We start from the raw sequence: 27,333 nt of genomic DNA on the forward strand, positions 1-27,333 counted from the left end.
TGAACAGAGAAAGTGTTGAGTGTGATTTTACACACCAAGGAGCCTCGAGGATGATTAGGGGACTTGAGCATCTCCCCTATACTGAGACCTGGGACTGTTTAGTTTTGAGAAGACTGAGAAGACTGTCTATCAATATCTGAGGGGTGGGTGTCAAGTGGAGGAGGCCAATCTCTCTTCAGTGGTGCACAGTAATAAGACAAAGAATAATGGATACAACATAGAACATAAAAGATTTCACCTCAACACGAGGAGAAACTTCTTTCTGCTGAGGGTGATGGGGCACTGGAACAGGCTGCCCAGAGAGGTTGTGGAGTCTCCTTCTCTGGAGACTTTCAAAACCTGCCTGGATGCATTCCTGTGCAGACTATCCTAGGTGATGCTGCCTTGGCAGGGGGTTGGACTGCATGATCTCTGGAGGTCCCTTTCACCCTCCAAGGTTCTGTGGTTCTACACAGGTGTCAGCACTCTCGGACCCCATCTCCCCAGCTGATCAGCAGACACTCCCTCGGCCTCAGCAGAACCTGCCCAAGCACAGGAGTAAACACCACTGCTCCTCTCCGCCCCCTCCCCATGAGGTCCGAGCCTACCAGCTCTACACTCTCTACCGAGGGAAGGATGGGAAGGTGATGCAGGTGAGTCCTCTGCTTCCCTTATGGTGGGAGGCACAGGGAGCAGTGCGTGGAGGTGGGGCACAGTTAGTAATGGTTACCTGCACTCTCAGGGCTGTGAAATCATAGCTGTAGATTTGTTTTCCTTGTCTAGGCTTCAGCTGCATTTTAGCCTGAAGTCTGGTGAGCAGTAAGCTGGTTTTGTGTGTCCCAAAGCAGACAAACTGAAGTAGTACTGATCTACAAAGTATTTCCTATTTGGAGATGAGGCATGAAGGGTGATTGGGAACGACCCCAAAACTTCTGACAGGAAATGCAAAGAACATTTCCAAGGAAAAGAAATGAGAGCAGTGTGTGAGCACTGAAGCTAAGACCCGAGCCAAGAGCCTGAGCAGGCTCGATACGTTCTGGTTTGATTCTTTAGTGCAACCTGTCTTTGGGGATTCTGGGGCTACTGGGGACAGGAGCTGCACAGAAACTGAGAATAAACCAGGAGCTGCCAGCTTGTGTGCCTTTCACAGAATTGTAGAGTCACAGAATCATTTTGGTTGGAAAACATCTTTGAAATCATCAAATCCAACCTAGTGAACAGCAAGTTAACCGCGGGACAGCAATGTGCCCTTGCGGCCAAGAGGGCAAACTGCACCCTGGGGTGCATTAAAAGAAGTGTGTTCAGCAGGCCTCCTTCCCCTCTACTCTGAGCTGGTGAGACCACACCTGAAATACTGTGTCCAGTTTTGGGCTCCCCAATTCAAGAGAGACAGGAACCTGCCGGAGAGGGCCCAACAGAGAGCTACAAGGATGATGGTGGGACTAGAACATCTCTCCTATGAAGAAAGACTGAGAGACATGAGGCTGTTGAGTCTGCAGAAGAGAAGGCTGAGAGGGGATCTGATCAATGTCTATAAATATCTGAGGGGTGGGTGTCAAGATGTAGGCACCAGGCTCTTTGCAGCAGTGCCCAGCAATAGGACAAGGAAGAGCAGGTACAAGCTAGAACACAGGAGGCTTCACCTCCACGTGAGGAGATGCTTCTTTATGGTGAGGGTGATGAAGCACTGGAACAGGCTGCCCAGAGAGGTTGTGGAGTCTCCTTCTCTGGAGACTTTCAAAACTTGCCTGGATGTGTTCCTCTGGAGCCTGCCCTGGGTGATCCTGCTCTGGCAGGGGGGTTGGACTCAATCTCTGGAGGTCCCTTCCAACCTCTAACATTCTGTGATTCTGTGATTTTCCAGTTTAGAGACTGGCATTTTTTTCATAGAAGTATTTACCATTTCATATTTATACAAGAGCATGGAAACAGACAGCAAATTACCTTGTAGAGACTGTCAGTGTCTGTAATTAGTGTTTTCTTAACACTGCCCTCCTGTACCTTGGGGAGGTCAATCCTTTCATTGCCCTAGCCTCTCACATCCATCCACCCGTTCTGCTTACTCCCTTTCTGTAGTTAAGAAATTCAGCAGATTCCAAAGGTCACTCAAGCCAGACTTCAAAGGTTTTACTGGCCATGATTTCCAGCATCTTGCTGTGTGATGCCTGAGGAATTTCCAGACAGGGGCATTATGGGATTATCCTAATAGCAGGCTTCAGGAAAGGATGGAGGACCTTTCATATGTTAAAAGTAGTATCTCCCTGCCCCTGGGACTGGATGGGAGGAGGGTGGGCCAGTAAGGAGGACTTGGAGAGCAGGAAGAAAGGAGCAGAGAGCAGATAGGATTTGTATACAAATCTAATCTATTCCCACAGATGAGTTTAATAGAGCTGGATTCCCTTACTGTATTTCCTGCAGTGCATGGCCATCCTCTTCCCTTGATGTTTTTTTGCTCACCTGTCTGCTTTGATGCATTCAGGCCCTGAATATCAAACAGAATTTTTTAAGTACCTGCATTTCTGAGGCTTTCTAAAGTGCTCCACAAACTACCCACCTTCCCCAGCTTAAGGGAGTAACTCCCAATTTGTGGAACAGCCCTGGAGGGCCAGAGGCAAGAGGGAGGCTCCTCTGCAGACGGGTTCAGAGCAGCTGCTTTGGGCTCCCAACTCACCCTGCTGAAGAGCCAGTTTCTGGCTGTGGACTGCAGAGGACAGATAATCCTCATTAGCTGCTGCTTCATCTTTTTTTCTGATCACCTCCCTGAGTGATGTAACTGTGGTCAGGATGGTGTCATGTGAGTCAAAGGCAGGCGGCTGTGTGCACAGCAGATAAGGAAGGGTCAGCTGAATGCAGGGTGGAGGCAGACATCAGGTGTGAGACCTTGCCACAGTACAAAATAACCCCCAAAAGAACACATTGTTGGCATTTGGTTAAAAACATTGCCACAAATCCATACATTCACAAAAGCAGATTCTAAGTTTTGTATACAACTCAGAATTACAGCATTGAGTCACAGGGTATAGTGCTCTAAGGTGGTACCCCTCACACAGTACCCTGGCATACAGGATCTGAGCTCTTGGCTGCTCAGTAATCAACACTGCTGTGTTACCATGTGTCCATGGAGATCAGATCAATCAAGTCTTTAGTAGTAGGAACAGTTGTTCTCTGGATACCCAGCCCCCTGAGCTGGAAGATAGGGATGGGGACCAGAGGGAAGTCCCCACAGCCCAAGAGGAGATGGTTAGTGACCTGCTGCACCACTTAGACATACACAAGTCAATAAGGCTTCATGGCTTACACCCAAGGGTACTGACAGAAGTGCTCAGCAAATCGCCTTCCATCATTCTTCAGCAGTCCTGGCTAACCAGGGAGGCCCTGGTTGACTGGAGATCACAGTATCACAGTATAACTAAGGTTGGAAGAGACCTGGAGGATCATCAAGTCCAACCTATAAACACAGACCCCATGACTAGACCATGGCACCAAGTGCCACATCCAATCCCCTCTTTGAACACCTCCAGGGCTGGTGACTCCACCACCTCCCTGGAGAGCCCATTCCAATTTCAATAACCTACTTTCAGTGAAGAAGGGCACCATGAGTCTGTAATTTCCCTAGATCCTCTCCCATCCCTCCTCACAGATGGGTGTCGATGGGCAAATGTGACACCCATCTGTGAGGAGGGATGGAGAGAGGATCTAGGGAATTACAGACCTCATGGTGCCTTCTTCACTGAAGTAGTTATTGAAAACTGGAATGGGCTCTCCAGGGAGGTGGCTGGATCCCCAGCCCTGGAGCTGTTTAAAAGATGCAGAGATGTGGTGCTGAGGGACATGGTTTAGCACCAGACACAGCAGAGTTAGATAATGGCTGGACTCAATCTTTAAAGAGCTTTTCCAACCAAAGGGATTCTTTGCTAGTTTGCTCTTTTCCAAGTACTAGCCTGTCTGCTGAGCTACTGTAAGATGTTATCAGAAGGCTGAGATACAATACATGGTACAGAGGAGCCCAAGAGCAACCCAGGGAGGCCGTGGTAGTGTTCAAAGCGCGACACAGAAAGTAAACGTTTGCTCCTTTCAGGCACCAATAAATGGATGTCGCTGTGAGCCCCTGATAAATAAACTGGAGAATCAGCTGGAGGCAACAGTGGAAGAGATAAAAGCTGAGTTGGGGACGGTACAAGATAAGATGAACATTAAGCTGGGCCAGATGGAAAGCAAAACCCAACACCAAGTAAGAATGTGACCCAGAGGTGTGCTTCCCCACATGACTGTTAGATTTGAAGCTTAATGAATATTTTCATTGTCATGATCCCTTTACTGCTTCTTGTGTTGTAAAAACCAGCCTGAAATCTAACACTCAAGACTGGTGAACTGTGACATTCCACAGGGATCTAATGTTGCAAACTGGGGTCTTGAGCAAAACACAGTTAATGTGTTAAGTGGCTTCTAAGTGCTGCTTTAGACAATAAATGGAAGTGGCTTGAGGCCCCAAGAGGGAAGCTTAGAAGATAAAAAGCAGTCCTACAGCTGGTCAGTTCATAATTGTAGAAATCCCTCTTGCTGAATTGTTTGCACTGAGGTTCAAGATCCTCTGAAGTACTTTTTAATGTAATTGTTACTCACTGGCGGTTTTGCAATCGTAGGCAAGAGCGTTGCTAGTAATGGAGACTGAAAGGCAGAGCGTGCTTTGGCTTCCATGCTTCACAGGTGGGGGTTCTGTTTGTTTTCTCACGTGGTCACCCGGGCTGAGTGGTGTTTTCCTTCCACAGCTCCGTGTTTTGGACAAGCTGATGGCGGAGCGGCTGTCAGCAGAGAGAGCAGAGTGCCTTCAGCGCCTGCAGCAGCACGCTGAGCTGCAGAAGAGCGAGGGGGAGAAGCGGCAGGTAGGCCTTGAGGCAGCTGCTCCTGCTGGCCCAGAGGGATCAGCGCAAGAGTTTCATTCCAACAGGCAGAGAGAATGCTGGAGACTGATCTCATCTGGTGAAATGGACAAAAGAGCTTCAAAGACCAAATTGTTCTTAACCCAGCACCTCGTTCTCTGACCCCAATTTTTCCAAAGCTTTTGCATAGGGAACTGGGATGCAAAATCTAGTCACAGATTCATGCAATAGTCAGGGTTGGAAGGGACCTCAAGGATCAACTTAATTCCAAACCCCTGCCATGGGCATGGACACTTCTCACTAGATCAGGTTGCCCAGAGCAACATCCAGGCCTGGCCTTAAAAACTTCCAGGGATGAGGCTTCTACCCCCTCGCTGGGCAACCTGTTCCAGTGTCTCACCACCCTCATGGTGAAGCACTTCTTCCTAATGTCTTATCTAAATGTCCCTTCCTCTAGCTTGGATCCATTCCTCCTAGTCCTATCACTACCTGACATCATCAGTCCCTCACCAGCATTCTTGTAGGCCCCCTTCAGATACTGGAAGGCCACGATAAGGTCTCCTCAGAGCCTTCTCTTCTGCAGACTGAACAGCCCCAACTCTCTCAGTCTGTCCTCATAGAAGAGGAGCTCCAGCCCTCTGATCATCCTCGTGGCCCTTCCCTGGACACTCTTCAGTCCCACTGTCATAATTTGATTTGGTGAGTCTGAAATGTGTGACCTGTAACAAAATGGCTTCTTTCTAACATAGTGCTTCCCAAAAATGCCTACTGCTAAATTTTTACCAGTTGTGCTTTCACCTCTTGATGTATTGAAGGTATCCACAAACAGTAACGAAGGCTAAGATCTGTGGTGTGTCTTTTACCTGTCCTTCTTTTGGTTGTGTGCCCTGGGAATCTCGCCCTTCTCCTCTGATCTTTTTTTGCCCCATGTATTAAAAGGCTTCAGTTCTTCCCCTTGACTTTAGCAACAGGTCACCATCACCAAGCTGTGTATTACTGCTGATAGGTTTTGTGTGCTTCTTCCACCAGCATCACAGGAGTAACTGCTCCCATAGAGATCCAGCTCTTGCCCTTCTAGCTTCTGCTAAAAACTCACCTTTAAAACATGCTATAAGAACTTTGTGTTTCTCCACTCAGGCAGGTGAAAAAATTACAATTGATGTTCTCATGATTGGTATTCTCCTAAGAATTCAGAAGTGCACTTTGTGCAGTACTGTGCCATGACTTTTGGTAAGGTTGTTCCAAATCTGTGTTTAAAGGCTGGCAGCTGTGATAATCTCAGCCTAAACTGCTGATCAAGACACTGTGTTCTAACATCCACAAAGCACTTTCCTCCAAAGAAAAGGACATGGCAAACTAAGGCAGCTTTAGTTTTTATTTCATAGTCAGAGAGGTAAGTGTGCTATTGGCTTCTGAATCCCTAGGCTTGTGCTCCATCTCCTTGTCATCTCCCTTTGAGAAATGAGATACATCAGGTGAACTGAAATCACTGCTGCTGTTCTCTTGGGCCATGGTTTAGCCATGAGGTCTGTGGTGATGGGTTGGGCTTGATGATCTTTGAGGTCTTTTCCAACCTTGGTGATTCTGTGATTCTGTGTGTGATTGAAACTGCTGGGAAAACTGGGCTGAGCTTTGCTAAAGGCATGGACTAAAAGTCCCTGTGTGTTGGAGGGCCTGACCTAAATCCTTGATGTCATCTGAACAGGACAGATAAAGAGCTACTTGTGTTTTAAATGGCTGCTGGTAAATGTCTCTGCAGCTGACACATAAATCTTATGAAGAGTGACTGAGGGAGCTGGGGCTCTTTAGTTTGGAAAAGAGAAGATTGAGGGGAGGACCTCATTGCTCTCTACAGCTACCTGAAAGGATGCTGTGGAGGGGCTGGTGCTGGTCTCTTCTCACAGGTAATCAGTGATAGAACAAAAGGGAATGGCCTCAAGCTGCCACTGGGTAGTTTAAACTGGACAGTAGGAACATGTTTTTCCCAGCAAGAATGGTCAGGCCTTGGAATGTGCTGCCCAGGGAGGTGGTTTAGTCACCAAGCCTGGATGTGTTGAAAGGTGATTTGGATGTGGTGCTTGGGGATATGGTTTAGGGGTGACCCTTGTAGAGTAGGGCTGTTGGTTGGACTTGGTGATCCTGGGGGGCTTTTCCAGCCTGAATGTTTCTGTGGTTCTGTGATACTAAGCACCTTTGCAATTTGAAAACAAATTTGTTCTTTAGTGTAGAGCCAAATGAACACAGCAACAGGGCTTGGTAATGGTACAAAGCTGTGTCCCAGAAGTGTCTGCTTTGAATTTCACTCTTAAAACATGGCAGCTTTGACCACATGTGATGTTCCCTGCACTTACAGTACTGTTGGCTGTATGATTAAACAAGTCACCCCTGATCAGAGGACATAAGAGCTGCATTTGAGGCAGCACATTCAAATCTACGAGGTGATAGCTTGGACTAAAGCTAATGCATAGTTCTTCAGCTTTTCTCATTTGCAGTCCCTTAAATATTCCCATGGCAGCATGTCCAAGGAGCCAAATGGCTGCACATACCCAGCTTGCTTCTCTTTGTCCCCACCATGTGTCCTTGGTGGCCCAAGAATCATAGGAGTTAAACATGTAATAGGGTCCTGTCATTTATAGTCTCTTTCTCATAGATGTCCTTGGTTGATGAGCTGAAGACTTGGTGCATGTTGAAGATTCAGAATCTGGAGCTCAAGCTTTCTGGAGATTCCAGGTCATCAAGACCAAAATCAACGCTGTCCACTTGTGAGTCTCTCACTGAGACCTTGGACACTGAGAACAACCCCCACAGTGCCAAGGACTGCAAAGGCAACCAGCCCATGCTGCAGTCAGAGGGCTCCCACCAGCATTCCTACATCACACTTCCAAACAGCCTCTCCGAAGATGGGGGAAGGAGCAGAGTCCAGATGCCAGAACAGAGCTTCGGGCAACATTTTTGCATTCAGCAAGATGGTGCATCAGGTACAACCTCATCAGGTACTTGGATGTCATTTTCAAAGGCAGCTAATTAACTGAGGAATACTTGTCTTAATACCACAGATACTAATTCTGCCTGTGTGCTTCTCCCCATCCATATGAATAATGTCTTGGCACTAGGATAGACTTCAAGGCAGCCACTGGGAATAATGTAAGGCATGGCTGGGTGGTGCTTCCATGTCACTGTGTCTTTCAAGCAAAGTTCTTTGGTGCTCTGAATAACTCTTGTTTCCTGAATTTTCCTCCTGTTTCCCAGCTGGAATTGCTCCCACCCTATTGCCTGTCAGGGAGGTGTGCAGATTATCCTAAGTCTGCTGAAGGAAGTGTGTTGCACTTAGTGCTCTTCAGATTCACGAAGCCTATCGTGGCAGGGTGCAAGGGCAGGAACTCATTTCCCTTGTTAGTATTCAAACTGCAGGGATATAGAATAAACCTCTCACTTTTCCCTCTTTTCTTGAACCAAAGTCTGTTTAATTATTAGTTCATTTGACAAGAACAAAAATAGCTGAGAACATTCGAGCCCCTTCAGGGATCAAGGCCACCCACAGACAGGGGTCAAGGCACTTCTCTGTGCCTGGCTAGGGAAGCTCTCAAGTTAAAAAAGAGGCAGGCAGAATGGCCAGGTCTCCACAGCCAAGGAGAACACTAGCAAAGCCCAGGGCTTCTGAGCAATACATTCTGTGTGCCCTCCAAAGCACTATGCAGTGTGAACAGACATGGGCATGGATTCCTTGTCAGACTAGAAAGGCAGAAGAGCACACAGGAGATCTTGTGGTAGCATGAGTGTGAGCTCTGCTGCCTTGAACGGTTCAGAAGGATGACAGTGTGTTACCTCTGCAAGTTGATGGGGCTTCAGTCCCCTGGAAGCAGGGGGAGTGGTCATAAATCCCAACAGACCTTGGGAATCCAGCCTGATCTTTGTTACATGTCCTTCTGAGGAGGTCCCTTGACTGCTGTCAGTCTGTAGTCCTGCAGCTGCACTGCAGTGCCTCCCTGCCTGTGCCAGCTTTTCTCTTGTCATGACTCTTTATTGTATCACCTGATGGTGAAGATGTGATGAACTAATAAAAGCCTCTGCAATGCACCTGCAGCATGGTACACAAGATACCACCTCATCCATCTAACAGGGAGGGCTTCTGAATGCTAAGACAAATGCCCAGAGCTTTTCTCAATGTATTTGTGTCTGGTTTATTCTGTAGGTACAGAGCAACAGTTAATTGTTGGCAGACCAGCCTCCTCCTCTGCCCCTGCCCAAGACGTCAGGCCAAAGGACAAAGCTGTTAGCGCCGGCACCTTCCACAGGTTCCAGCAGGAGCTGTCCTCCGCTGAGCCTTTGGGCTCCAAATTAAGACACGTTAAGGTTCAGGCTGCTTTGCAGCCCCTGACTGAACCTGCAAAGACTGAACCACAGAGTGGCTGCTTCATCAACAAAGGGACTCAGACGAAGAAGCCCAGCAAAAGTGGGCAGTCGAGGCACAAAGCTCTGCACCACGCCGGGGCACATCAGAGCCAAGAGCAGCAGCCCTCTGCCCTGCCTGCAGGACAGCCACCTGCCCCACCACCCAGAGACACCTCCCAGGCCCTAGAGATAACACAGTACTTCTTTGAGGCTGTCTCCACGCAGATGGAGAAGTGGTATGAGCGGAAGATAGAAGAAGCCCGGAGCCAAGCCAACCAGAAAGCGCAACAAGACAAAGCTGCGCTCAAGGAGCACATCAAAAGCTTAGAGGAAGAGCTCAGCAAATTAAGGACTAAGGTGCAGAAGGAGAGCTAGCATCTACCCAGCAGGAGAGACAAGTGACAGGACTCATTTGGAACCTGCTGTATGGGCATCTGAAATGCTGACAGATAGATGTGTTCGCAGTGCCTGTTACATCCAGACTAAAGGCTCTTTTTCTGGAGTAGAAATAACTTTGGGGACTCCAGAACCGAGGAGAATTCATATGCAGACTTGTCCTGATGACAATGAGATGCTGCAGACTAGATCCTTCCTAGTGTCCATTAAATATTGCACTCTCAATTTCCAGGTGCTGCTTGAAAGCAGACTGCATTGGGAACCACAACTGCTTTCTGACAAAGGATGTTCGTGTGTGGCTGGAGCGTGCCGCTGAATGCTCCCTGTGAGCACGTGGCCATACCAATACTGAAATCAATCCAGGATGTTGGAGAGCTTCTGACAGAAATTCCTTAGTGATGAAGGGCTATCAGCACTATTTTGGCTACTCCCCATGGCCTCTCTCTGTTCAGTGGAGAGAAGCTACAGAACTGACTCAAGCTGCAGGCCCATGCAGGTGACGGATTCAGGCTTCCAGCTGGGAGAGGCCGGGATCCCACGGCCAATCGTCCCGTTAGGTACAAGAGAGGCTTTGGTTGCCACTTGGCTTTTCCTTTGGTTTTACCTTATTAAAACAAACACTAAACTTGGATTGTCTTTTTGTTGATGGTGTGCTGGTTGCAAAGCTGCTTGTGGTTACGTGGTTGTTGGGGCTTTGCTTCAGTAATCTGACCCAGAAGCTTTTATTTAGGTCGTGGATGCCCAATACTTTACCACGACCATGTTCTACTTGTTAGATACAAATTTAGTAGCATTTTCTTTCCCTCCAAGCAACAGATGACTGAAGAAGAATCTTGACAAAGGCCTTCCCCTAAACAAGTGGGAGCTTGGTTCCCAGCACTCAAATGGTTCTTTTTCTGCAGAGTCAGGATTTTCTCCCAGACACCTTGTCCAGACCATCATCTTTTGTTCCTCTGAAGGCTTCCTTTCTCTTTTCCCCCTTGTAACTAGCTCTACAAGAGAGGCCAGGCTCTGGTAAGTCTGCACTGCTTAGGACTGGTTTCACAAACAGTCCCAGGAAATAAAATGTTGTCAAGTTCTACAGTTTTTACAGATGTATTTTGTTGTAATATCAGAGCTTACAGTGACCAATTGTTGTCCAGGCTAACAGACTCCAAAGAAACTTGAGGCACTGTAACTTGTTGCATCTGCACCCCTTGAGGGCTTCTTCCTTATACCTCCCAGAAGGCTCCATCAGACTCTGTTGGGAAATGTTCACTTAACAGGTGGTGATAGGACAGCTGTTCAGAAATAATTCAAACACAGGGCAGTGCTCTTATGCCAAGAAGAAGTTTTTTTCCTGTTCTGAGGAGCCCTAAAGTGACTACAAAATGCTTTACAGTGTTGAGGGCACCGTTGACTAATTAAGTTTTCATCTTCTTAGCAGATGTACAAAGCAAAGAGAATTGTATGAGATACTTTTGCAGTTGCTATGAATGCACTCTCACAAGCAGCAAAGTGTACCTGCAGTTATCCTAGTTTCATGGCTCTGATCTAGACACTTTGGTATGTGTACAGTTTTGTTTCAGCTGCTGTAGGAATGCAGAAGCATGCTACTGAAGTTTTGTATCATCTTGATAAAGTGAACGTTTTGCCAAGCAATTAAAGTGAAGTGTTGCTCAGAAGGCTGTGGTGTGATGTTTTCTAGACAGAAGTGGGGAACAGTGACAAGTGGCATCCCCCAGGGGTCAGTGGTGGGACCAGTGCTGTTTAACATCTTTGTCAGAGATATGGACAGTGGCAGCAAGCTTGCAGGTGACACCAAGCTGTGTGGTCTGGTTGCCATGCTGGAGGGAAGGGATGACATCCAGAGGGACTTGGACAGGCTGGAGAGGTGGGCCCAAGCCAGCCTCATGAGGTTCAACAAGACCAAAGTGCAAGGTCCTGCATCTGAGTTGAGGCAATGCTGAGCCCAGATGCAGGCTGGGTGAGGAGTGGCTCAAGAGCAGTCTTGAGGAGCAGGACATGGGGTATGGGTCGTGCCAGCTCCCGCTCAGTTTGCCACTTGCAGCCCCAAAGGCAGCTGTGTGCTGGGCTGTTACCAAAGGAAGTGTAACCAGCAGGATGAGGGAGGTGGTTCTGCCCTTCTGCTCCCAGGACATCCCAGTTGGAGTACTGTGTCTAGTTCTGGTGCCCACAGCATAGGAGGGACATTGAACTGCTGGAGTGGGTCTAGAGGAGGGCCATGAAGGTGATCAGAGGGCTGGAGCACCTCCATTATGGCAACAGGCTGTGAGAGGTGGGGCTGTTCAGCCTGGAGAAAAGGTGGCTCTGGGGAGACCTTAGAGTGGCCTTCCAGTACCTAAAGGGGCCTGGAAGAAAGCTAGGAGGAAACTTTTTACAAGGGCTTGTAGTGATGAGACAAGAAAGAATGTCTTTCAGCCTGAGGAAGGTAGATGGAGGGTACATTTACACTCTATAGTGAAAGACATTCTTTACACTGAGGGTGGGCAGACACTGGAACAGGTTGTCCAGGGAGGTTGTGGATGCCCTTGCCTGGAGGTGTTAAAGGCCAGGCTGGATGAGGCCTTGAATGACCTGGGCTAGTGGAAGGTGTCCCTGCCTATGGTAGGGGGTTTGAACTAGATGATCTTTAAAGTCCCTTCCAACCTAAACCATTCTATGAATCTATGAAAATGAAGCAGGCCTACAAGACAGCTGGGAAGAGACTTTTAACAAGGGCAGGTGCTGACAGGACATGGGGTAATGGCTTCAAACTGGAAGAGGATGGATTTTGGATGAGGAATTCTTCACAAGGATGGTGAGGCACTGGAACAGGGTGCCCTGGAACTTTGTGGAGGCTCCAACACTGCAATTTTTCAAGGCCAGGCTGGATGGGGCCTTGAGCAGCCCTGGTCTAGTAAAAGGCGTCCCTGCCAGTGGCAGAGGAGTTGAAACTAGATGATCTTTAAGGTCCCTTCCAACTCAAACCATGCTGTGATTCTGTGATACTTCTGAATATTAACTTGCAGGTAGTTCCTGTTCACCTGGCAGCAACCATTCCTGGGCCTCAAATCTCTTACTTTCATACACAGAGGACCTCTCGAGTTTTATTCAGCTATTCCTGAGAATCCACACCTGCCTACAAAATGTTTTCCTAAGGTTTGTCATGTTTATAATCCTGTATCACAGTGTCACAGTATAACTAAGGTTGGAAGAGACCTCGAGGATCATTGAGTCCAAGCTGTGTTTTGGTTAAAAGTCCTTGGCACAGTAGAGAGTGAGCTATTGCCACAGTGACTCGTGGTAGCACTGGAGAGCTGCCACAATAGAGCACAGAGAAAGCAATGTGGCTTTCCTTTATTTTCCATTTCCCTCCCAGTGTGGCTGCTGTAATTTCTGGTGCTTTCTGCTCTTCCCACAGCACAAGCTCCAGCGCTACATCATGCATTCAGTTCTTTAAAGCCCCTTGTGAAGGAGTGACTTCCACAGGGGAGAGTAACCAAACCAAGAAGGGGAAGGGGAAAGAGAACAAAACCCCCCACTGTGGTAGACTCCACTGCCAAACATCAGCAGGTTGTCAGCAAAGGCTGTCACTGTAACCACGCTCTGGAAAAACCACTCTGCTTGTTCACAGTACAAAGTCAGTCCAGGTGGCCCCAAAATCAAGGTCAGGATTTCGCCAGCTTAAGTGTCCTTTGGAGTTCCTGAAGTTGCATGTTGCCTTGAGTGATCATCATCCTGATTGCATCCTGTGAAACAAAAGGGAAGCCACTAAACACCTACGTGCAGTGCAGGTTGCACACAAGCACACAGATTAAACTGCACACAATGCTGCTGTGAGCAGCTTGTTGCTGTGAAGTAATGCTGTGGTCACTGGGATGCTCAAAACCCAGGTGAATAAATCCATTCATTTTCTCCAGTTTGTCAATGACGTGGTGAGAGGGGAGCTGGTTATAGCTTTGCCTTAAAACTCAACTTTTCAACTGGATTCAAACCCCTAATAATGTTTTCTTTAGGCCTCTGTGTCTACTGCTTTGCAAGTAAGGAGTGACAGCTGCACGTGGGCAGTATTTGCACAGAGCAAATACACAGAGCTGCTGGAGCAAGTGCAGAGGAGGCCCACAACAATGATCCAGGGGGTGCAGTACCTCTGCTGTGAGGACAGGCTGAGGGGGCTGTGGTTGTTCAGCCCAGAAAAGACAAGACTCCAGGGGGACCTTACAGCTGCCTTACAATACCTGAAGGGATCCTCCAGGAAGGCTGGAGAGGGTCTTCCATAAGTTGTCTATCACAGTATCACTAAGGATGGAAGAGACCTCAAAGATCATCAAGTCCAACCTGTCACAACAGACCTCATGACTCAGCCATGGCACCAAGTGCCACGTCCAATCCCCTCTTGAACACCTAGCAATTAGACAAGGGGGGATGGTTTTAAGCTCAGGGAGAACAGGTTTAGACTGGATCTTAGGAAGAAGTTTTTCAGTTTGAGGGTGGTGGGACTCTGCAATATGCTGCCCAGGGAGGTTGTGGGTGCCTCCTCCCTGGAGGTGTTCCAAGGCCAGGCTGGAACAGCCTTGAGCAGCTGAGTCTAGCTGAGAGGCATCCCTGCCCATGACAGGGAGGTTGGAGTAGATGATCTCTAAGGTCCCTTTGAACCTAAGCCATTCCATGATTCTGTGACCCTATGTAATGATTTGTCTGCATAATTCAGCCACCAGTTCCTCAAGCAGTGACTAGAAACAAACCAGAATGCAAAGGACAGGTGACATACATGGAGTGTTTCTGCATTTCACACATGCTTCATATCCATGATCACCCAATTTGTGTTCAGCTTGAATGCAACTGAATCTGAAGATGAAGACAGAAGCTGGAAGACATCCTGACATGTAATGTTTATGTTATCTATTGCATTATTCAATGTCATTTTTTCTGATTTACAGTTTGAGTAACCAAGATTTTATATATTATTGGTTTTTTAGCTTCCACATTATCTGCAAGGCAGATAAACATTACAACCACCACCAGCAGGGATAAGACTGAGAGATCATAGTATCAGTCAGGGTTGGAAGGGACCACAAGGATCATCTAGTTCCAACCCCCCTGCCATGGGCAGGGACACCCCACACTACATCAGCCTGGCCAGAGCCACATCCAGCCTGGGCTTAAACACCTCCAGGGATGGGGCCTCACCCACCTCCCTGGACAAACCATTCCAGGGCTTCACCACTCTCATGGGGAAGAACTTCCTCCTCACATCCAGCCTGAATCTCCCCACCTCCAGCTTCATTCCATTCCCCCTAGTCCTATCACTCCCTGAGATCCTGACAAGTCCCTCCCCAGCCTTCCTGTAGGCCCCCTTCAGATACTGGAAGGCCACAATTAGGTCACCTCGGAGCCTTCTCTTCTGCAGACTGAACAGCCCCAACTCCTTCAGTCTGTCCTCATAGGAGAGGTGCTCCAGCCCTCTGATCATCCTTGTGGCCCTTCTCTGGACACCTTCCAGCACCTCCACATCCCTCTTGTAATAGGGGCTCCAGAACTGGAGGCAGTACGCCAGGTGGGGTCTCACCAGGGCTGAGTAGAGGGGGAATTACTTAATGCCAGGCTGGATGAGGCTTTGAGCAACCTGGTGCAGTGGGAGGTGTCCCTGCCCAGGGCAGAGGGGTTGGAACCAGACGATCCCTAGGTCCCTTCCAGCTTGAGCCGTCCTACAGCTGTTGCTTGAGAGAGAACAGTAACCAGCCTCAGCAGTCTCGAAGTGACAGCCACAGCCTAAACCCAAGTGCCGAAGCACAGGGCAAGTGCTCTACTCGTTCCTGAGCCTCACCTCTTCTGCAGCATCCTTATTTCTCTTGAATTCCTCCCTGGCCCAGTCCTTTAAATAATGTCGATCTGCTTCCCCAGGGACCTCACGAATGGCCCGCAGGATCTTCCTGTACAGCTGAAGCACCTGCTGTCGCCTCAGGAACTGAGAAGGAGAGAGGGAAGTCAAAGCGCTGCCCCAGGGCGCTGCTGCGAGCCGCAGCCTCAGGTTGGCTGTGCGGGGCGCTGAAACAAAGGCCAAGCGCCCCATGGCCCCTTCCGACAGGTGCAGCATTCCACATAAGGGCACACCACAACTGCGGGCCACGTTATGGTGTCCGAGGCGCTGCACTCACGAACCGCAGCGTTACCAGGGCGAGCGGTGCTCACCATCCCGGCCCCCCTGCAGGCCCGCCCGCCGCCGCCCACAGCGCAGCTCCCAGCGCCTCGCCTCCCTGCTGCCATTCGGCCCCAGGCCGGACGGCCCTGCAAGGGGGCACGGCCCCGCAAGGGGGCACGGCCCCGCAAGGGGGCACGGCCCCGCAAGGGGGCACGGCCCAGCAGCGGCAGGCGGGAGGAGAGCGCAGCCCCTAGCGCAGGACACGGCGCCGCGCTCCCTACCTGCTTCAGCGTGAGGGCGCCCGGCGGCAGCCGGCTGGCCGCCATGACGCGCAGCTCCGCCCCAGCCGCCGCGGCCGCCCAGGCCTCCCCCTGCGGGCGGGGCCCGCCCGCCGCCATTTCCTGTGCTGCTGACCCCGCGCTCGGCGCGCTGCGGCCGGGGCCTCCGTCCTGTCAGGCAGTGCCGGTCGTGGGGCAAGGCGCCTCTCCGCCCTCGGCTCCGGGAGGCTGGCTGCGGCCGGGGCGGGCCAGTCCCGGGCGGCCGCCCTGCTGCGAGCTAAGGGGGTGATGTGCCCCACAGCCAGGCCCGAGGGGCTGTGCCTGCTCGTGGGGCGCCGAGCCCCAGGCGGTGCTGTGCGCGAAGCCAGAGCTGGCAGCAGAGGAAGCGGAGGCAGACTGGGGGGTGAGGGGAGGGGGGAGCGGCCGAGGTGTGCATTTTTAATTCCAGCCCTTCAACCAGCCTCCAGCCCCAGACCAAGCCCCCCGGCAGCAATACTCCTGCATCGCAGGGGAGCGCTGGTGCAAGGCTTTGAAGACTGACGGAGCCAGAAGCCTATTTAACTGGGGGATCAAAACGAAACACTGCAGTAAGATCCTGAAAGAGCCTGATGAGTCCTAGGACACTGAGCTGCCTCTTGTGTCTGTAAGAAGCTGCAGCTCTGTCCAGACACATCCTTGGTGCTCGAGAAGCCTTCGGTGCCTTGTGCTGCCAGCAGCAATGTGCTAAATGTCAAACCCAAACAGCTAAAAGACTGACCTGTGGAGGAAAAAACAAGTTAACTGATGGCCTCCGTGACTGTGTGACTTACTCAGCCTCTGCCTGTGCCAAACACAGTGCAAGCTCTTGAGTAATTACAGAGAAAAGACTTGGATTAGACACTTGTGCAGGAAGCATTGCCCCTGAAATTGTCTCGGGCTGTAACAACAGCCCTGCAACAAAATAGGGTTTGCACAGGGAAGTGTGTCCCTGCACTCAAGTTTTAGTGTCTACAATATTTTCTCCCAGGTTTCCAAACACCCTGCCCCTGTCTGAAATGCAAGTGCATCGTGGACAGCTACCTAATGAACTAAGCCCACCCCATTCCACAGTTACATCCCCAAAGCGTGCAGGCATTTGTATAGCTGTAGGAGAGGTCTGGAGAACCTTGCAAAGACAGCATATAGTATCATAGTGTCATAGTATCAGTCAGGGTTGGAAGGGACCACAAGGATCATCTAGTTCCAACCCCCCTGCCATGGGCAGGGACACCCCACACTACATCAGGCTGGACAGAGCCTCATCCAGCCTGGGCTTAAACACCTCCAGGGACAGGGCCTCAACCACCTCCCTGGACAACCCATTCCAGGGCTTCACCACTCTCACGGTGAAGAACCTCCTCCTCACATCCAGCCTGAATCTCCCCACCTCCAGCTTCATTCCATTCCCCCTAGTCCTATCACTACCTGAGATCCTGACAAGTCCTTCCCCAGCCTTCCTGTAGGCCCCCTTCAGATACTGGAAGGCCACAATTAGGTCACCTCAGAGCCTTCTCTTCTGCAGACTGAACAGCCCCAATTCCTTCAGTCTGTCCTCACAGGAGAGGTGCTCCAGCCCTCTGATCATCCTTGTGGCCCTTCTCTGGACACCTTCCAGCACCTCCACATCCCTCTTGTAATAGGGGCTCCAGAACTGGACACAGTACACCTGACATATAATTTCTGATGAGATGGGGTTGTCCTGGTGCAGCTCTGAAATTCATTGATCATGAATTAGGTGGAGCAAAGCTGCTCAAGTATGACAAACAGCCTGGCTCGGCCAGTTCACATAGATTCACAGAATGGTTTGGGTGGGAAGGGACCTTGAAGATCATCTAGTTCTACCCAACCCCACTGGCATTGGCAGGGACACCTTCCACTAGACCAGGTTGCTCAAGACCTCATCCAACCTGGCCTTGAATACAGGGAACATCCACCACCTCCCTGGAGAACCTGTCCCAGTGCCTCAGCACCCTCACTGTGAAGAATTTCTTCCCAGTCTCCAGAATCTAAATCTGCCCTCCTCAAGCTTCACTCAATTCCCTCTCATCCCATCACTACAAACCCTTGTGAACAGTCCCTTCCCAGCTTTGTTGTACATAGAACCACCTGGGCTGGAAGAGACCTCTAAAGGTAATCCAGTCCAAGCCCCCTGCAGTAAGCAGGGACAGCCTCAACTGGATCAGGTTGTCCAGAGCTCTGTCGAGCCTCACACTGAATATCTCCAGGGATGTGGCCTCAAGCACCTCTGGGCAACCTGTTCCAGTGCTCAACCAGCCTCATTGTAAAGTTCTTCCTAACATCCAATCTAAATCTACATCTCTGAGCCTTGCCACTGCTGCACCTCAGAACAGCCACAGCAATACTTCCAGTAAGGTTTTCTATCTTGAAGCCAAAGAGAACAACATCATCAAGAAGACACATTTCCAGCCATTTTCTGTTTGACTCCAGCACCACACATATTCTAGGACCCCTTTGAGTCTTGTATGCAAAGAAAAATCTTTATTTTAAAGAGTCTATCCCAAGGGCATTTAAACAAAGCTTCCCCTCAGATTTTCACTGGAGCAGTCAAAAGACTGAAGCACTAATCAGAACTCTGTGCTGGCATGTTCTCATAAAAGGAGGCTGGCTGCTGAAGTGCCATAAACCACAGCCTATTTTCACAGTATCACAGTATCACCAAGGCTGGAAGAGACCTCAAAGATCATCGAGTCCAACCTGTCACCACAGACCTCATGACTAGACCATGGCACCAAGTGCCACGTCCAATCCCCCCTTGAACACCTCCAGGGATGGTGACTCCACCACCTCCCTGGGCAGCACATTCCAATGACGAATGACTCTCTCTGTGAAGAACTTTCTCCTCACCTCAAGTCTAAACCTCCCCTGGCACAGCTTGAGACTGTGTCCCCTTGTTCTGGTGCTGGTTGCCTGGGAGAAGAGACCAACCCCTTCCTGGCTACAACCACCTTTCAGGTAGTTGTAGAGGGCAATGAGGTCACCCCTGAGCCTCCTCTTCTCCAGGCTAAACAATCCCAGCTCCCTCAGCCTCTCCTCACAGGGCTTGTGCTCAAGGCCTCTCCCCAGCCTTGTTGCCCTTCTCTGGACACATTCAAGTGTTTCGATGTCCTTCTTAAACTGAGAGGCCCAGAACTGGACACAGTACTCAAGGTGTGGCCTAACCAATGCAGAGTACAGGAGCACAATGACCTCCCTGCTCCTGCTGGCCACACTATTCTTGATGCAGGCCAGGATGCCATTGGCCTTCTTGGCCACCTGGGCACACTGCTGGCTCCAATTTCCTATGGAAATTCCCATTTGTGCACTGCTAGAGAATGCACAGCATATCTGTGCAGCCAGGGTGGCTGATGTACCCCAGCTCTGCTGACCTGAAAGAAGAGGCATTATAAATACAAACAGTGGTACCTCTTTTTATTAGTACAGACAGTATAAGATGCATAGCTTCTGCAATGAAAAATCATGTCTGTGCTCTAGGGCACTGGATTGATGAACCAGCCTCAGCGTCTGCCTTGGACAGAGGGACAAACTTCACAGTGTAAACTGATAGTACAGGGACAATCCTGTGGCATTACTCATGGAACTCCCTGTTGATTTGTCAGGACAAAGGTCAGCAATAATTAAATAGGATGTATTGAAATGCAGGAGAGTTTCAAGTATTCAAACACTGATTTTTGGGGGTTAAGACTCTCTGCTTACCCCTGCTCCACCAGCCACATGGGTGAAGTCAAGGAATGCTTTTCTGCAAAACACCTGAAGTGATTTCTTCTGAGGCAGAAATGCCTTCCCAGAAGCAAGACTGATTTCTCTTACTGCAATTGACAGTGGCAGGAACAGTTTCACCCCTGTGAACATTACAAAGACATGGGTTTGTTATTTTAAATAATAAGTTATTACAAGAGAGGATGAAGCAAGTTTTGATACTTGTGGGAGCAGGCAAAGGGAGAGGACAACAGAGTGTCGCCATTGCATAATTCTCCTCTGACAATCGTGGGAGAGTGCACCTTAGAACCCTTCTGCTCTTATGCAGTCTGAGTGCCAGAGGGCAGCTCTCCCCTGGCTGAACTCCCTAAGGCAATGCCCTGTGTGTACTTCAGCAGCAATCCAGTACTGACTGTGTCTGCAAAGTCTACAAAGCGTCTGAGGCAGTCACCAGTTCAAACCACTGCCGGAGGGCATCGCTCAGGGTTTCTGGAAGCGCGTTCACGTCCCTAAGGATCATGTAGAATGGGAATGGGAATTCTTCCATGTAAGATCTGATTTCAGGCAATTCCCCAGGTCCTTTGAATATAGGTACTTTAATGTCCAAAATAGAATCCTGGAAAACAAAACAACAAGAAATACTTGTAACTACTACGCCACCTGCATCTTTTTTAGGCCTTTGATATATATCACTGATACAATTTTTCAAACACACTTAATTCCTCCTCTGTTAAATTCAAAGTCAGAGAGTTTTAAGTCCTGAGTGCTCAATGGTTCATCAAATGCTGAACACAAAGCTTTTCTTTTGGATAAAAGATCTCTAATCAACAAATTACAGGCTAGAAGAGACTCAGCTTAAGCTTCTGCTGTAGCAAGTTCTATGAATCAACCCAGTTTGTCTTCAGTCTTCCATGATTTGAGTTTACTGTTACCAGTTATTTTCTACATTTGATGCCTTCCCAGCACAGTCATCTGTAAGCTCCTTAGGGCTAGGAGTTCAACTTCCATTTGTGCACTGATCTAATACAGAGAGGTTCTGTACTAAGTGTTACAGCACTTCAACAAATACCACAAAGAGAAAAATCAGATTAAACTCCACATCTGCCTCCTTGGTAAAGAAACTTCTTAGGTGTTCAGTGTAACTGCTCAGGAAATTAATCAAACTTATAAAACAACAAAACAAAAAAGGCATTTCACTGCTCAGATTTTTCACTTAACATCAAAGCTAAGTTACATCAGAACCTTATAAAACTTTGTCAGCAAGAGAGTTATGAATTGTTTCAACAATGAATACAGCAGATGAGTTTTGTGTGCAAAAATGAAGGTACAGGAATAAAATAGGAAGGACGTCATCACCTCGCAGTCCAAGGCGAGGTTTATTAAGTTATGCTCACTCACTGCACTACCGAGTCTCCTAAAAGCTCCTGGTTATTTCAGCTTCTACACCAGGGAAATTGTACTTTTCTTTCACAGCTACCAAATGTGATACCCAGTTTCCCCAGTTCAGGCACTAAATAACTCTCCTATACTCCTTTCTGTCCAGTGTTTCATCTCTTACGGGCTCCAGATGCTGTATCATGAGCCAGCAGTGTGCCCATGTGGCCAAGAAGGCCAATGGCATCCTGGCCTGCATCAGAAATAGTGTGGCCAGCAGAAGCAGGGAAGTCATTGGTCCCTGTACTCTGCACTGGTTAGGCTACACCTTGAATACTGTGTACAGTTCTGGGCCCCTCAACTTAAGAAGGACATTGAGACTCTTGGACCTGTCCAGAGAAGGGCAGTGAGGCTGGGGAGAGGCCTCAAGAACAAGCCCTGTCAGGAGAGGCTGAGGGAGCTGGGATTGTTTAGCCTGCAGAAGAGGAGGCTCTCTACAACTACCTGAAAGGAGGTTGTAGCCAGGTGAGGGTTGGCCTCTTCTCGCAGGCAACCAGCACCAGAACAAGAGGACACAGTCTCAAACTGTGCCAGGGGAAGTTTAGGCTCAAGGTGAGGAGAAAGTTCTTCACAGAAAGAGTTGTTGGCCTTTGGAATGTGCTGCCCAGGGAGTCACCATCCCTGGAGGTGTTCAAAAAGGGATTGGATGTGGCACTTGGTGCCATGGTTTAGTAGCCATGAGGTGTACGGTGACAGGCTGGACTTGATGATCTTTGAGGTCTTTTCTAACCTTACTGATTCTATGATTGTATGAGATGGAGACTGCTGTGAGAAATTATTCACTCCAATCAAAATTGAGATGAACAAAGCATTTCCCAAACTCTGAATCTGTCAATATGCCTGCTGCTTCTCTGGTGGCCAAATCCTGGAACCATTATAGCTGAAAAGAAGAGGTTTTACTTAGCCCTTTATTTAGAATAAACCTTTATTTAGAATAAACCAAACCAGGTTGGAAAAGACCTTCAAGATCATTGTGTCCAACCCATCAACCAATCCAACCCACCTAAACAACTAACCCATGGCACCAAGCACCCCATCAAGTCTCCTCCTGAACACCTCCAATGACGGCGACTCCACCACCTCCCCGGGCAGCCCATTCCAATGGGCAATCACTCTCTCTGTATAGAACTTCTTCCTAACATCCAACCTGAACCTCCCCTGGCGCAGCCTGAGACTGTGTCCTCTTGTTCTGGTACTGGCTGCCTGGGAGAAGAGACCAACCTCTGCCTGTCTACAACCTCCCTTCAGGTAGTTGTAGAGAGTGATAAGGTCACCCCTGAGTCTCCTCTTCTCCAGGCTAAGCAACCCCAGCTCCCTCAGCCTCTCCTCATAGGGCTTGTGTTCCAAACCCCTCACCAACTTTGTTGCCCTTCTCTGGACTCATTCCAGCAAGTCAACCTCCTTCCTAAACTGAGGGGCCCAGAACTGGACACAGGACTCAAGGTGTGGCCTAACCAGTGCAGTGTACAGGGGCACAATGACCTCCCTGCTCCTGCTGGCCACACTGTTCCTGATGCAGGCCAGGATGCCATTGGCCCTCTTGGATGCCTGGGCACACTGCAGGCTCATGTTCAGCCTACCATCAACCAGCACCCCCAGGTCCCTCTCTGCCTGGCTGTTCTTCTATGCTTCTATGCTTCTTCTATGGCACAGTATTTTTTAAATACAAAAGCAGGTAAGTATCACAGCAGGGAGAAACCACAGATCTGACAGGCATTGTGCAAAGCTGAAATTGGGCTAAACATCTTTGACCTCTGCAAAAGATGGGAGAACAAGAAGGTGGTTTGTGTGTTTCTCATTCATTGCACTTGAACACTTCTCCCTTGTTACTTACTCACCCGGGAATTAGGATTGTCCAGCACTACAAAAATAACAAAGATATTGGCATTCTGAGCTGCTTGAACTGCTGCTGTCACTCGTTCCTTGCCTTCCAAGAAGAGGCCTCTTCCATCAGATACAATCAAGAGCAGCTGTGCTGTTTCTGAGCACAAAGAACATTTTAAATTCCAGTAAGTTAGAGCAATCCATTGAAAAGGGCAAACAGATTGGTTTTGCTGTTAGTCCTCTGAGGATCATGGAAAAAACCCTCAAGAGTATTCCTAAAGAAATTAAGTCTATCACACAGAATTCTGTGACTTAACATCAAGCTGCAGTTGTGAGTGGGTCAAGAATGAAAAGTTCTTTCCACTGTGTGAATCCACTGAGAATAACTAGGAGGAAAAAGCCCCAGTCCATCAGTACCATAATCAAGGATGAAAGGCTTGGAAAATACCTAACAAACTTAGTCATGGTCTTGTCTTTCATGTCTGATAAGGGCCTAGGGCTTGAATGTTGGCTGAATTATAAGAGTCCAGACACTAGGTCACTACTTCAGTAGAGCAGCATCTGCTGCAATGAGAGTCCAAATCTATTCCTCTAGGAGCAAGTCCCTACGGATGCATTAGCCTATCGCCTAGGACCAAGACTAGTCCCACTTCACCAGGCTTGGCTTCTATCAGACAACAGTCTTGGGCCACCCAAAATGGGTTGTTTTGAGGAAACTAAACCAGAAGATAGACTCCAGAGGCACAGTCAGGGCAGTCCAACCACTACAGGACATTCAGCCCTTAGGACCAGAGGAACTAGTCTGAAGTAAACCTCCTGAAACATACACAGCATAGATGCTGGGTTCCTCAGCACCACCCACTTTCTGGAGACATGTTACTTGACCCAAGTTGTCCCCAGAGTCAGAGAGATATTCCTCTAAAGAAACTTCTAAGTCAAGTTATGTATCCATCTTTCCTTTAAATTCCAAGGGAAGCCAAAGTAATTACAGTCAGGAAGGCAAGCTCCTCTCTCCTGTTCCCCTTGCAGCATAATGGCTAGGGAGGGAGGCAGCACACTTCCTCCTCTTCTGCAGACAGGCCCCAAATGGTCTTTTTACAAACAGGGCTGATGTATCCTACTGCCTTTTCTCTTGCTAGCCCTCTCTGATTCTAGGGAGCTGACTGGATGCTGCTCCTCCTCAGGATATCCCAACAGCATGGCCACCCTGTGGCAAAGCAGCTATGGCCTGATTCTAAATCCAGAATGTCCATCTCTTGGAGTACTTTCACAAGAACTTGTTCAAAATGTGGGGGCCACCATAACAAGCTTTTAGCTGGCACAAAGCAGCCTTTTGGGCTAACTATGATCAGCCATCAGGTAACAAGGCTTCCAAATTCTCTGGGGAATCCAAGCAGCTCATGCCCTAAACTTGCACCACGGTGGAAGTCACACAAGAGGCAAACACTTATCGCCCTCAGAAGTGCCTGCTTCTGGATACCTACAGAGATCAACCTCTCAAGACAGAGCAGAAATCCCTAGGGAGTGAGGGTCACTAGGAAGCTGACAATCCTCTAAAGCTGGCAGTGCATAGGACTTAAAAAGGACCTGGAAACGTGGCCTAAAGGGAAGGCAGGAAAGGGATGCCTTTTTGAAAAGCCTTAAACACAATCTCAGTGCATTACTGACAAGTATAAAGGAGGTGTCCTTTGGGGTTTTGACCTAAATTTCAACCAAACATTTCTGTTGACAGAGTAAAACCCAGAGCCCCAGTGCAAGTGATGCCTCAGTGCTAGGAGTCCTTCTGGCAGGATACTGCTTCAGGACTCTAGTGAGCATTCTGCTGCCACAGCAAGCAGCACAGTAACAAAGGAAAACAACAACAAAGCAAACGACCCACAAACGACCCCAAACAAACAACAACAAAGCCCCCACAAACCAAAACCCAACAACAAAAGCCAAACAAAACCAACCAACAAACAACAACAAAAACAATGCAACCCAAACACCCTGACTCCCAACCCCTCCAAAACAAAGAAAGAAAGAAGAGCTCACCTGGGTTAATATTCTGAGACAGGTGCTGTGCTGCAGCAAACATGTTTGCTGATGATTCCAGAAACTGCAGAGGAAACAAACAAGATTAAGTTATCCCATCATAAAATCATAAGCTTCATGCTAACATCTTTAAAGAGCACATCTCTGTGTTTCAAATGCCACCACAGTTTAGGGTGACCACCAGCTCAGACACAGTCCGTGGCATTTTCCTGTATGCTTTCTACTTTAGTAACTAGTTTTGAAGTAGAGAATCTTCAGGAAAGCCTTCAATCAGCCACAGCAACCCCATGCAGTGCTACAGGCTAGGATCAGAGTGGCTGAAGAGCGGCCAGGCAGAGAGGAACCTGGGGGTGGTGGTTGATGGCAGGCTGAATATGAGCCTGCAGTGTGCCCAGGCATCCAGGAGGGCCAATGGCATCCTGGCCTGCATCAGGAACAGTGTGGCCAGCAGGAGCAGGGAGGTCATTCTGCCCCTGTACACTGCACTGGTTTGGCCACACCTCGAGTCCTGTGTCCAGTTCTGGGCCCCTCAGTTTAGGAAGGAGGTTGACTTGCTGGAACGAGTCCAGAGAAGGGCAACAAAGTTGGTGAGGGATTTGGAACACAAGCCCTATGAGGAGAGGCTGAGGGAGCTGGGGTTGCTTAGCCTGGAGAGGAGGAGACTCAGGGGTCACCCTCTTGCTCTCTACAACTACCTGAAGGGAGGTTGTAGCAGGCAGAGGTTCTCCCAGGCAGCCAGTACCAGAACAAGAGGACACAGTCTCAGGCTGCGCCAGGGGAGTTTTAGGCTGGAGGTCAGGAGGAAGTTTTACACAGAGAGAGTGATTGCCCATTGGAATGGGCTGCCTGGGGAGGTGGTGGAGTCACCATCACTGGAGGTGTTCAGGAGGAGACTTGACAGGGTGCTTGGTGCCATGGTTTAGTTGATTAGGTGGTGTTGGATGATAGGTTGGACGTGATGATCTTGAAGGTCTCTTCCAACCTGGTCTATTCTATTCTATTCTATTCTATTCTATTCTATTCTATTCTATTCTATTCTATTCTATTCTATTCTATTCTATTCTATTCTATCTGGATTTAAAAACTTCCCAGTGCTAACAAAGCCATGAAAACATCCTCAAATTGATCAAGTGATTAATGGCATCATTAAAAGAAATCTCTCTCCTAGTTCTAGGTTGAACTCCTTTGGCTTCAGTTTTCAACACAAGTATCTGGTTACATATTTCCCATTCCAATTAAGGACATCACCCTCTCAAGTCCTCCTAATTTCAGCATTTATAAGATTAGCACCATTTGTCTCCTCCTTTCTCATTCAATGTTAATGGATGATCTTATTAAAATCTTGATAGACAAGACTGCAAAAACCTTCCTAAAAGAAGAAAAATGTGCATCTGTCCAGGAGGTATTAGTACAGAAAATGTAGTGCCCATGTATCAGCAGAGGCTGGGGACTGACCTGCTGGAGAGCAGTGAAAAGGAAAAGCACTTGCGGTTCCTAGTGGGTGGAAGGTTGACCATGAGTCAGCAATGTGCTCTTGTGGTCAAGGAGGCCACTGCCATTCTGGGGTGTATTAGATGGGGTGTGGTTAGTAGGTCGAGTGAGATTATCCTTCTCCTCTGCTCTGCCCTGGTGAGGCCACATCTGGAATACTGTGTCCAGTTCTGAGCCCCTCGGTTCAAGAAGGACTTCAAGGAACTGCTTGAAAGAGTCCAGTGCAGAGCCACAAAATGATGAAGGGAGTGGAACATCTTCCTTATGAGGAGAGACTGAGGGAGCTGGGGCTCTTTTGCTTGGAGAGGAGGAGACTAAGGGGTGACCTCATTTATGTTTATATATATGGAAAGGCTGAGTGCCAAGAGGATGGAGCCAGGCTCCGCTGGGTGATGCCCAATGAGAGGACAAGAGGCAATGGGTGGAAATTAAAGCATAGGAAGTTCCATGTAAATATGATGAAATTTTTTTTCACTCTGAGGGTGACAGAACACTGGAACAGGCTGCCCAGGGGGGTTGTGGAGTCTCCCTCTCTGGAGATCTTCAAAACCTGTCTGGATGCATTCCTGTGTGATCTGGTATAGGTGATCCTGTGCTGGCAGGTGGGTTGGGCTGGATGACCTTTTGAGGTCCCTTCCAACCCCTAACATCCTCTGATTCTGTGAAAATGCTGTTTGAAACTCAGTGCAGATAGAGACAGATGAATGCTTAGAAGCAGCATCCATCAGAACCAAGTTAATGAACACTCTTCCCATTACCAAATTGT

General features: G+C 48.8%; 3 protein-coding genes across 9 annotated transcripts in view; 1 reads left to right on the top strand and 2 right to left on the bottom strand.

The window, feature by feature from the left end:
- ANKRD6 (ankyrin repeat domain 6) overlaps window positions 1–10,342 on the top strand; it is a 31,083-nt gene extending 20,741 nt beyond the window's left edge. For 4 of the 5 annotated variants that reach the window (XM_068149559.1, XM_068149578.1, XM_068149588.1 and 1 more), the window contains 5 exons: window positions 456–632; window positions 4,058–4,210; window positions 4,749–4,862; window positions 7,510–7,852; window positions 9,052–10,342. In XM_068149559.1, coding sequence (XP_068005660.1) covers window positions 456–632; window positions 4,058–4,210; window positions 4,749–4,862; window positions 7,510–7,852; window positions 9,052–9,626 — 1,362 coding nt within the window. In that variant the 3' untranslated portion in view covers window positions 9,627–10,342. The remainder of the gene's footprint in view (window positions 1–455; window positions 633–4,057; window positions 4,211–4,748; window positions 4,863–7,509; window positions 7,853–9,051) is intronic. The other variant, XM_068149568.1, reaches the window with a different exon arrangement.
- A 969-nt stretch (window positions 10,343–11,311) lies between these two features.
- On the bottom strand, window positions 11,312–16,184 carry LYRM2 (LYR motif containing 2). Its single transcript, XM_068149611.1, has 3 exons — window positions 16,053–16,184; window positions 15,457–15,597; window positions 11,312–13,378 (listed from the first exon to the last, which is right to left on the bottom strand). The coding sequence occupies exons 1-3, from the start codon at window positions 16,167–16,169 to the stop codon at window positions 13,298–13,300; spliced, it is 339 nt and encodes a 112-aa protein (XP_068005712.1). The 5' UTR covers window positions 16,170–16,184; the 3' UTR covers window positions 11,312–13,297.
- Window positions 16,185–19,482: 3,298 nt separating this feature from the next.
- Window positions 19,483–27,333, bottom strand: part of MDN1 (midasin AAA ATPase 1) — a 142,041-nt gene continuing 134,190 nt past the window's right edge. For all 3 annotated transcript variants that reach the window (XM_068149473.1, XM_068149467.1, XM_068149459.1), the window contains 3 exons: window positions 25,077–25,140; window positions 23,057–23,199; window positions 19,483–20,400 (listed from right to left, as the gene is read on the bottom strand). In XM_068149473.1, the coding sequence (XP_068005574.1) occupies window positions 20,212–20,400; window positions 23,057–23,199; window positions 25,077–25,140 (396 nt within the window). In that variant the 3' untranslated portion in view covers window positions 19,483–20,211. The remainder of the gene's footprint in view (window positions 20,401–23,056; window positions 23,200–25,076; window positions 25,141–27,333) is intronic.

This window comes from Melanerpes formicivorus, unplaced genomic scaffold, assembly GCF_026170545.1.
Source record: "Melanerpes formicivorus ecotype bairdi unplaced genomic scaffold, bMelFor1.0.p_v2 SCAF_2, whole genome shotgun sequence".
Classification (NCBI taxonomy): Eukaryota; Metazoa; Chordata; class Aves; order Piciformes; family Picidae; genus Melanerpes; species Melanerpes formicivorus.

Coding starts and splice junctions, on each gene's coding strand:
- LYRM2 (XM_068149611.1), bottom strand. CDS start 16,169: ATGGCGGCGGGCGGGCCCCGCCCGCAGGGGGAGGCCTGGGCGGCCGCG. Junction 15,598..16,052: donor GCGCCCTCACGCTGAAGCAG/GTAGGGAGCGCG, acceptor TCTCCTTCTCAG/TTCCTGAGGCGACAGCAGGT. Junction 13,379..15,456: donor ATAAGGATGCTGCAGAAGAG/GTGAGGCTCAGG, acceptor TTTGTTTCACAG/GATGCAATCAGGATGATGAT.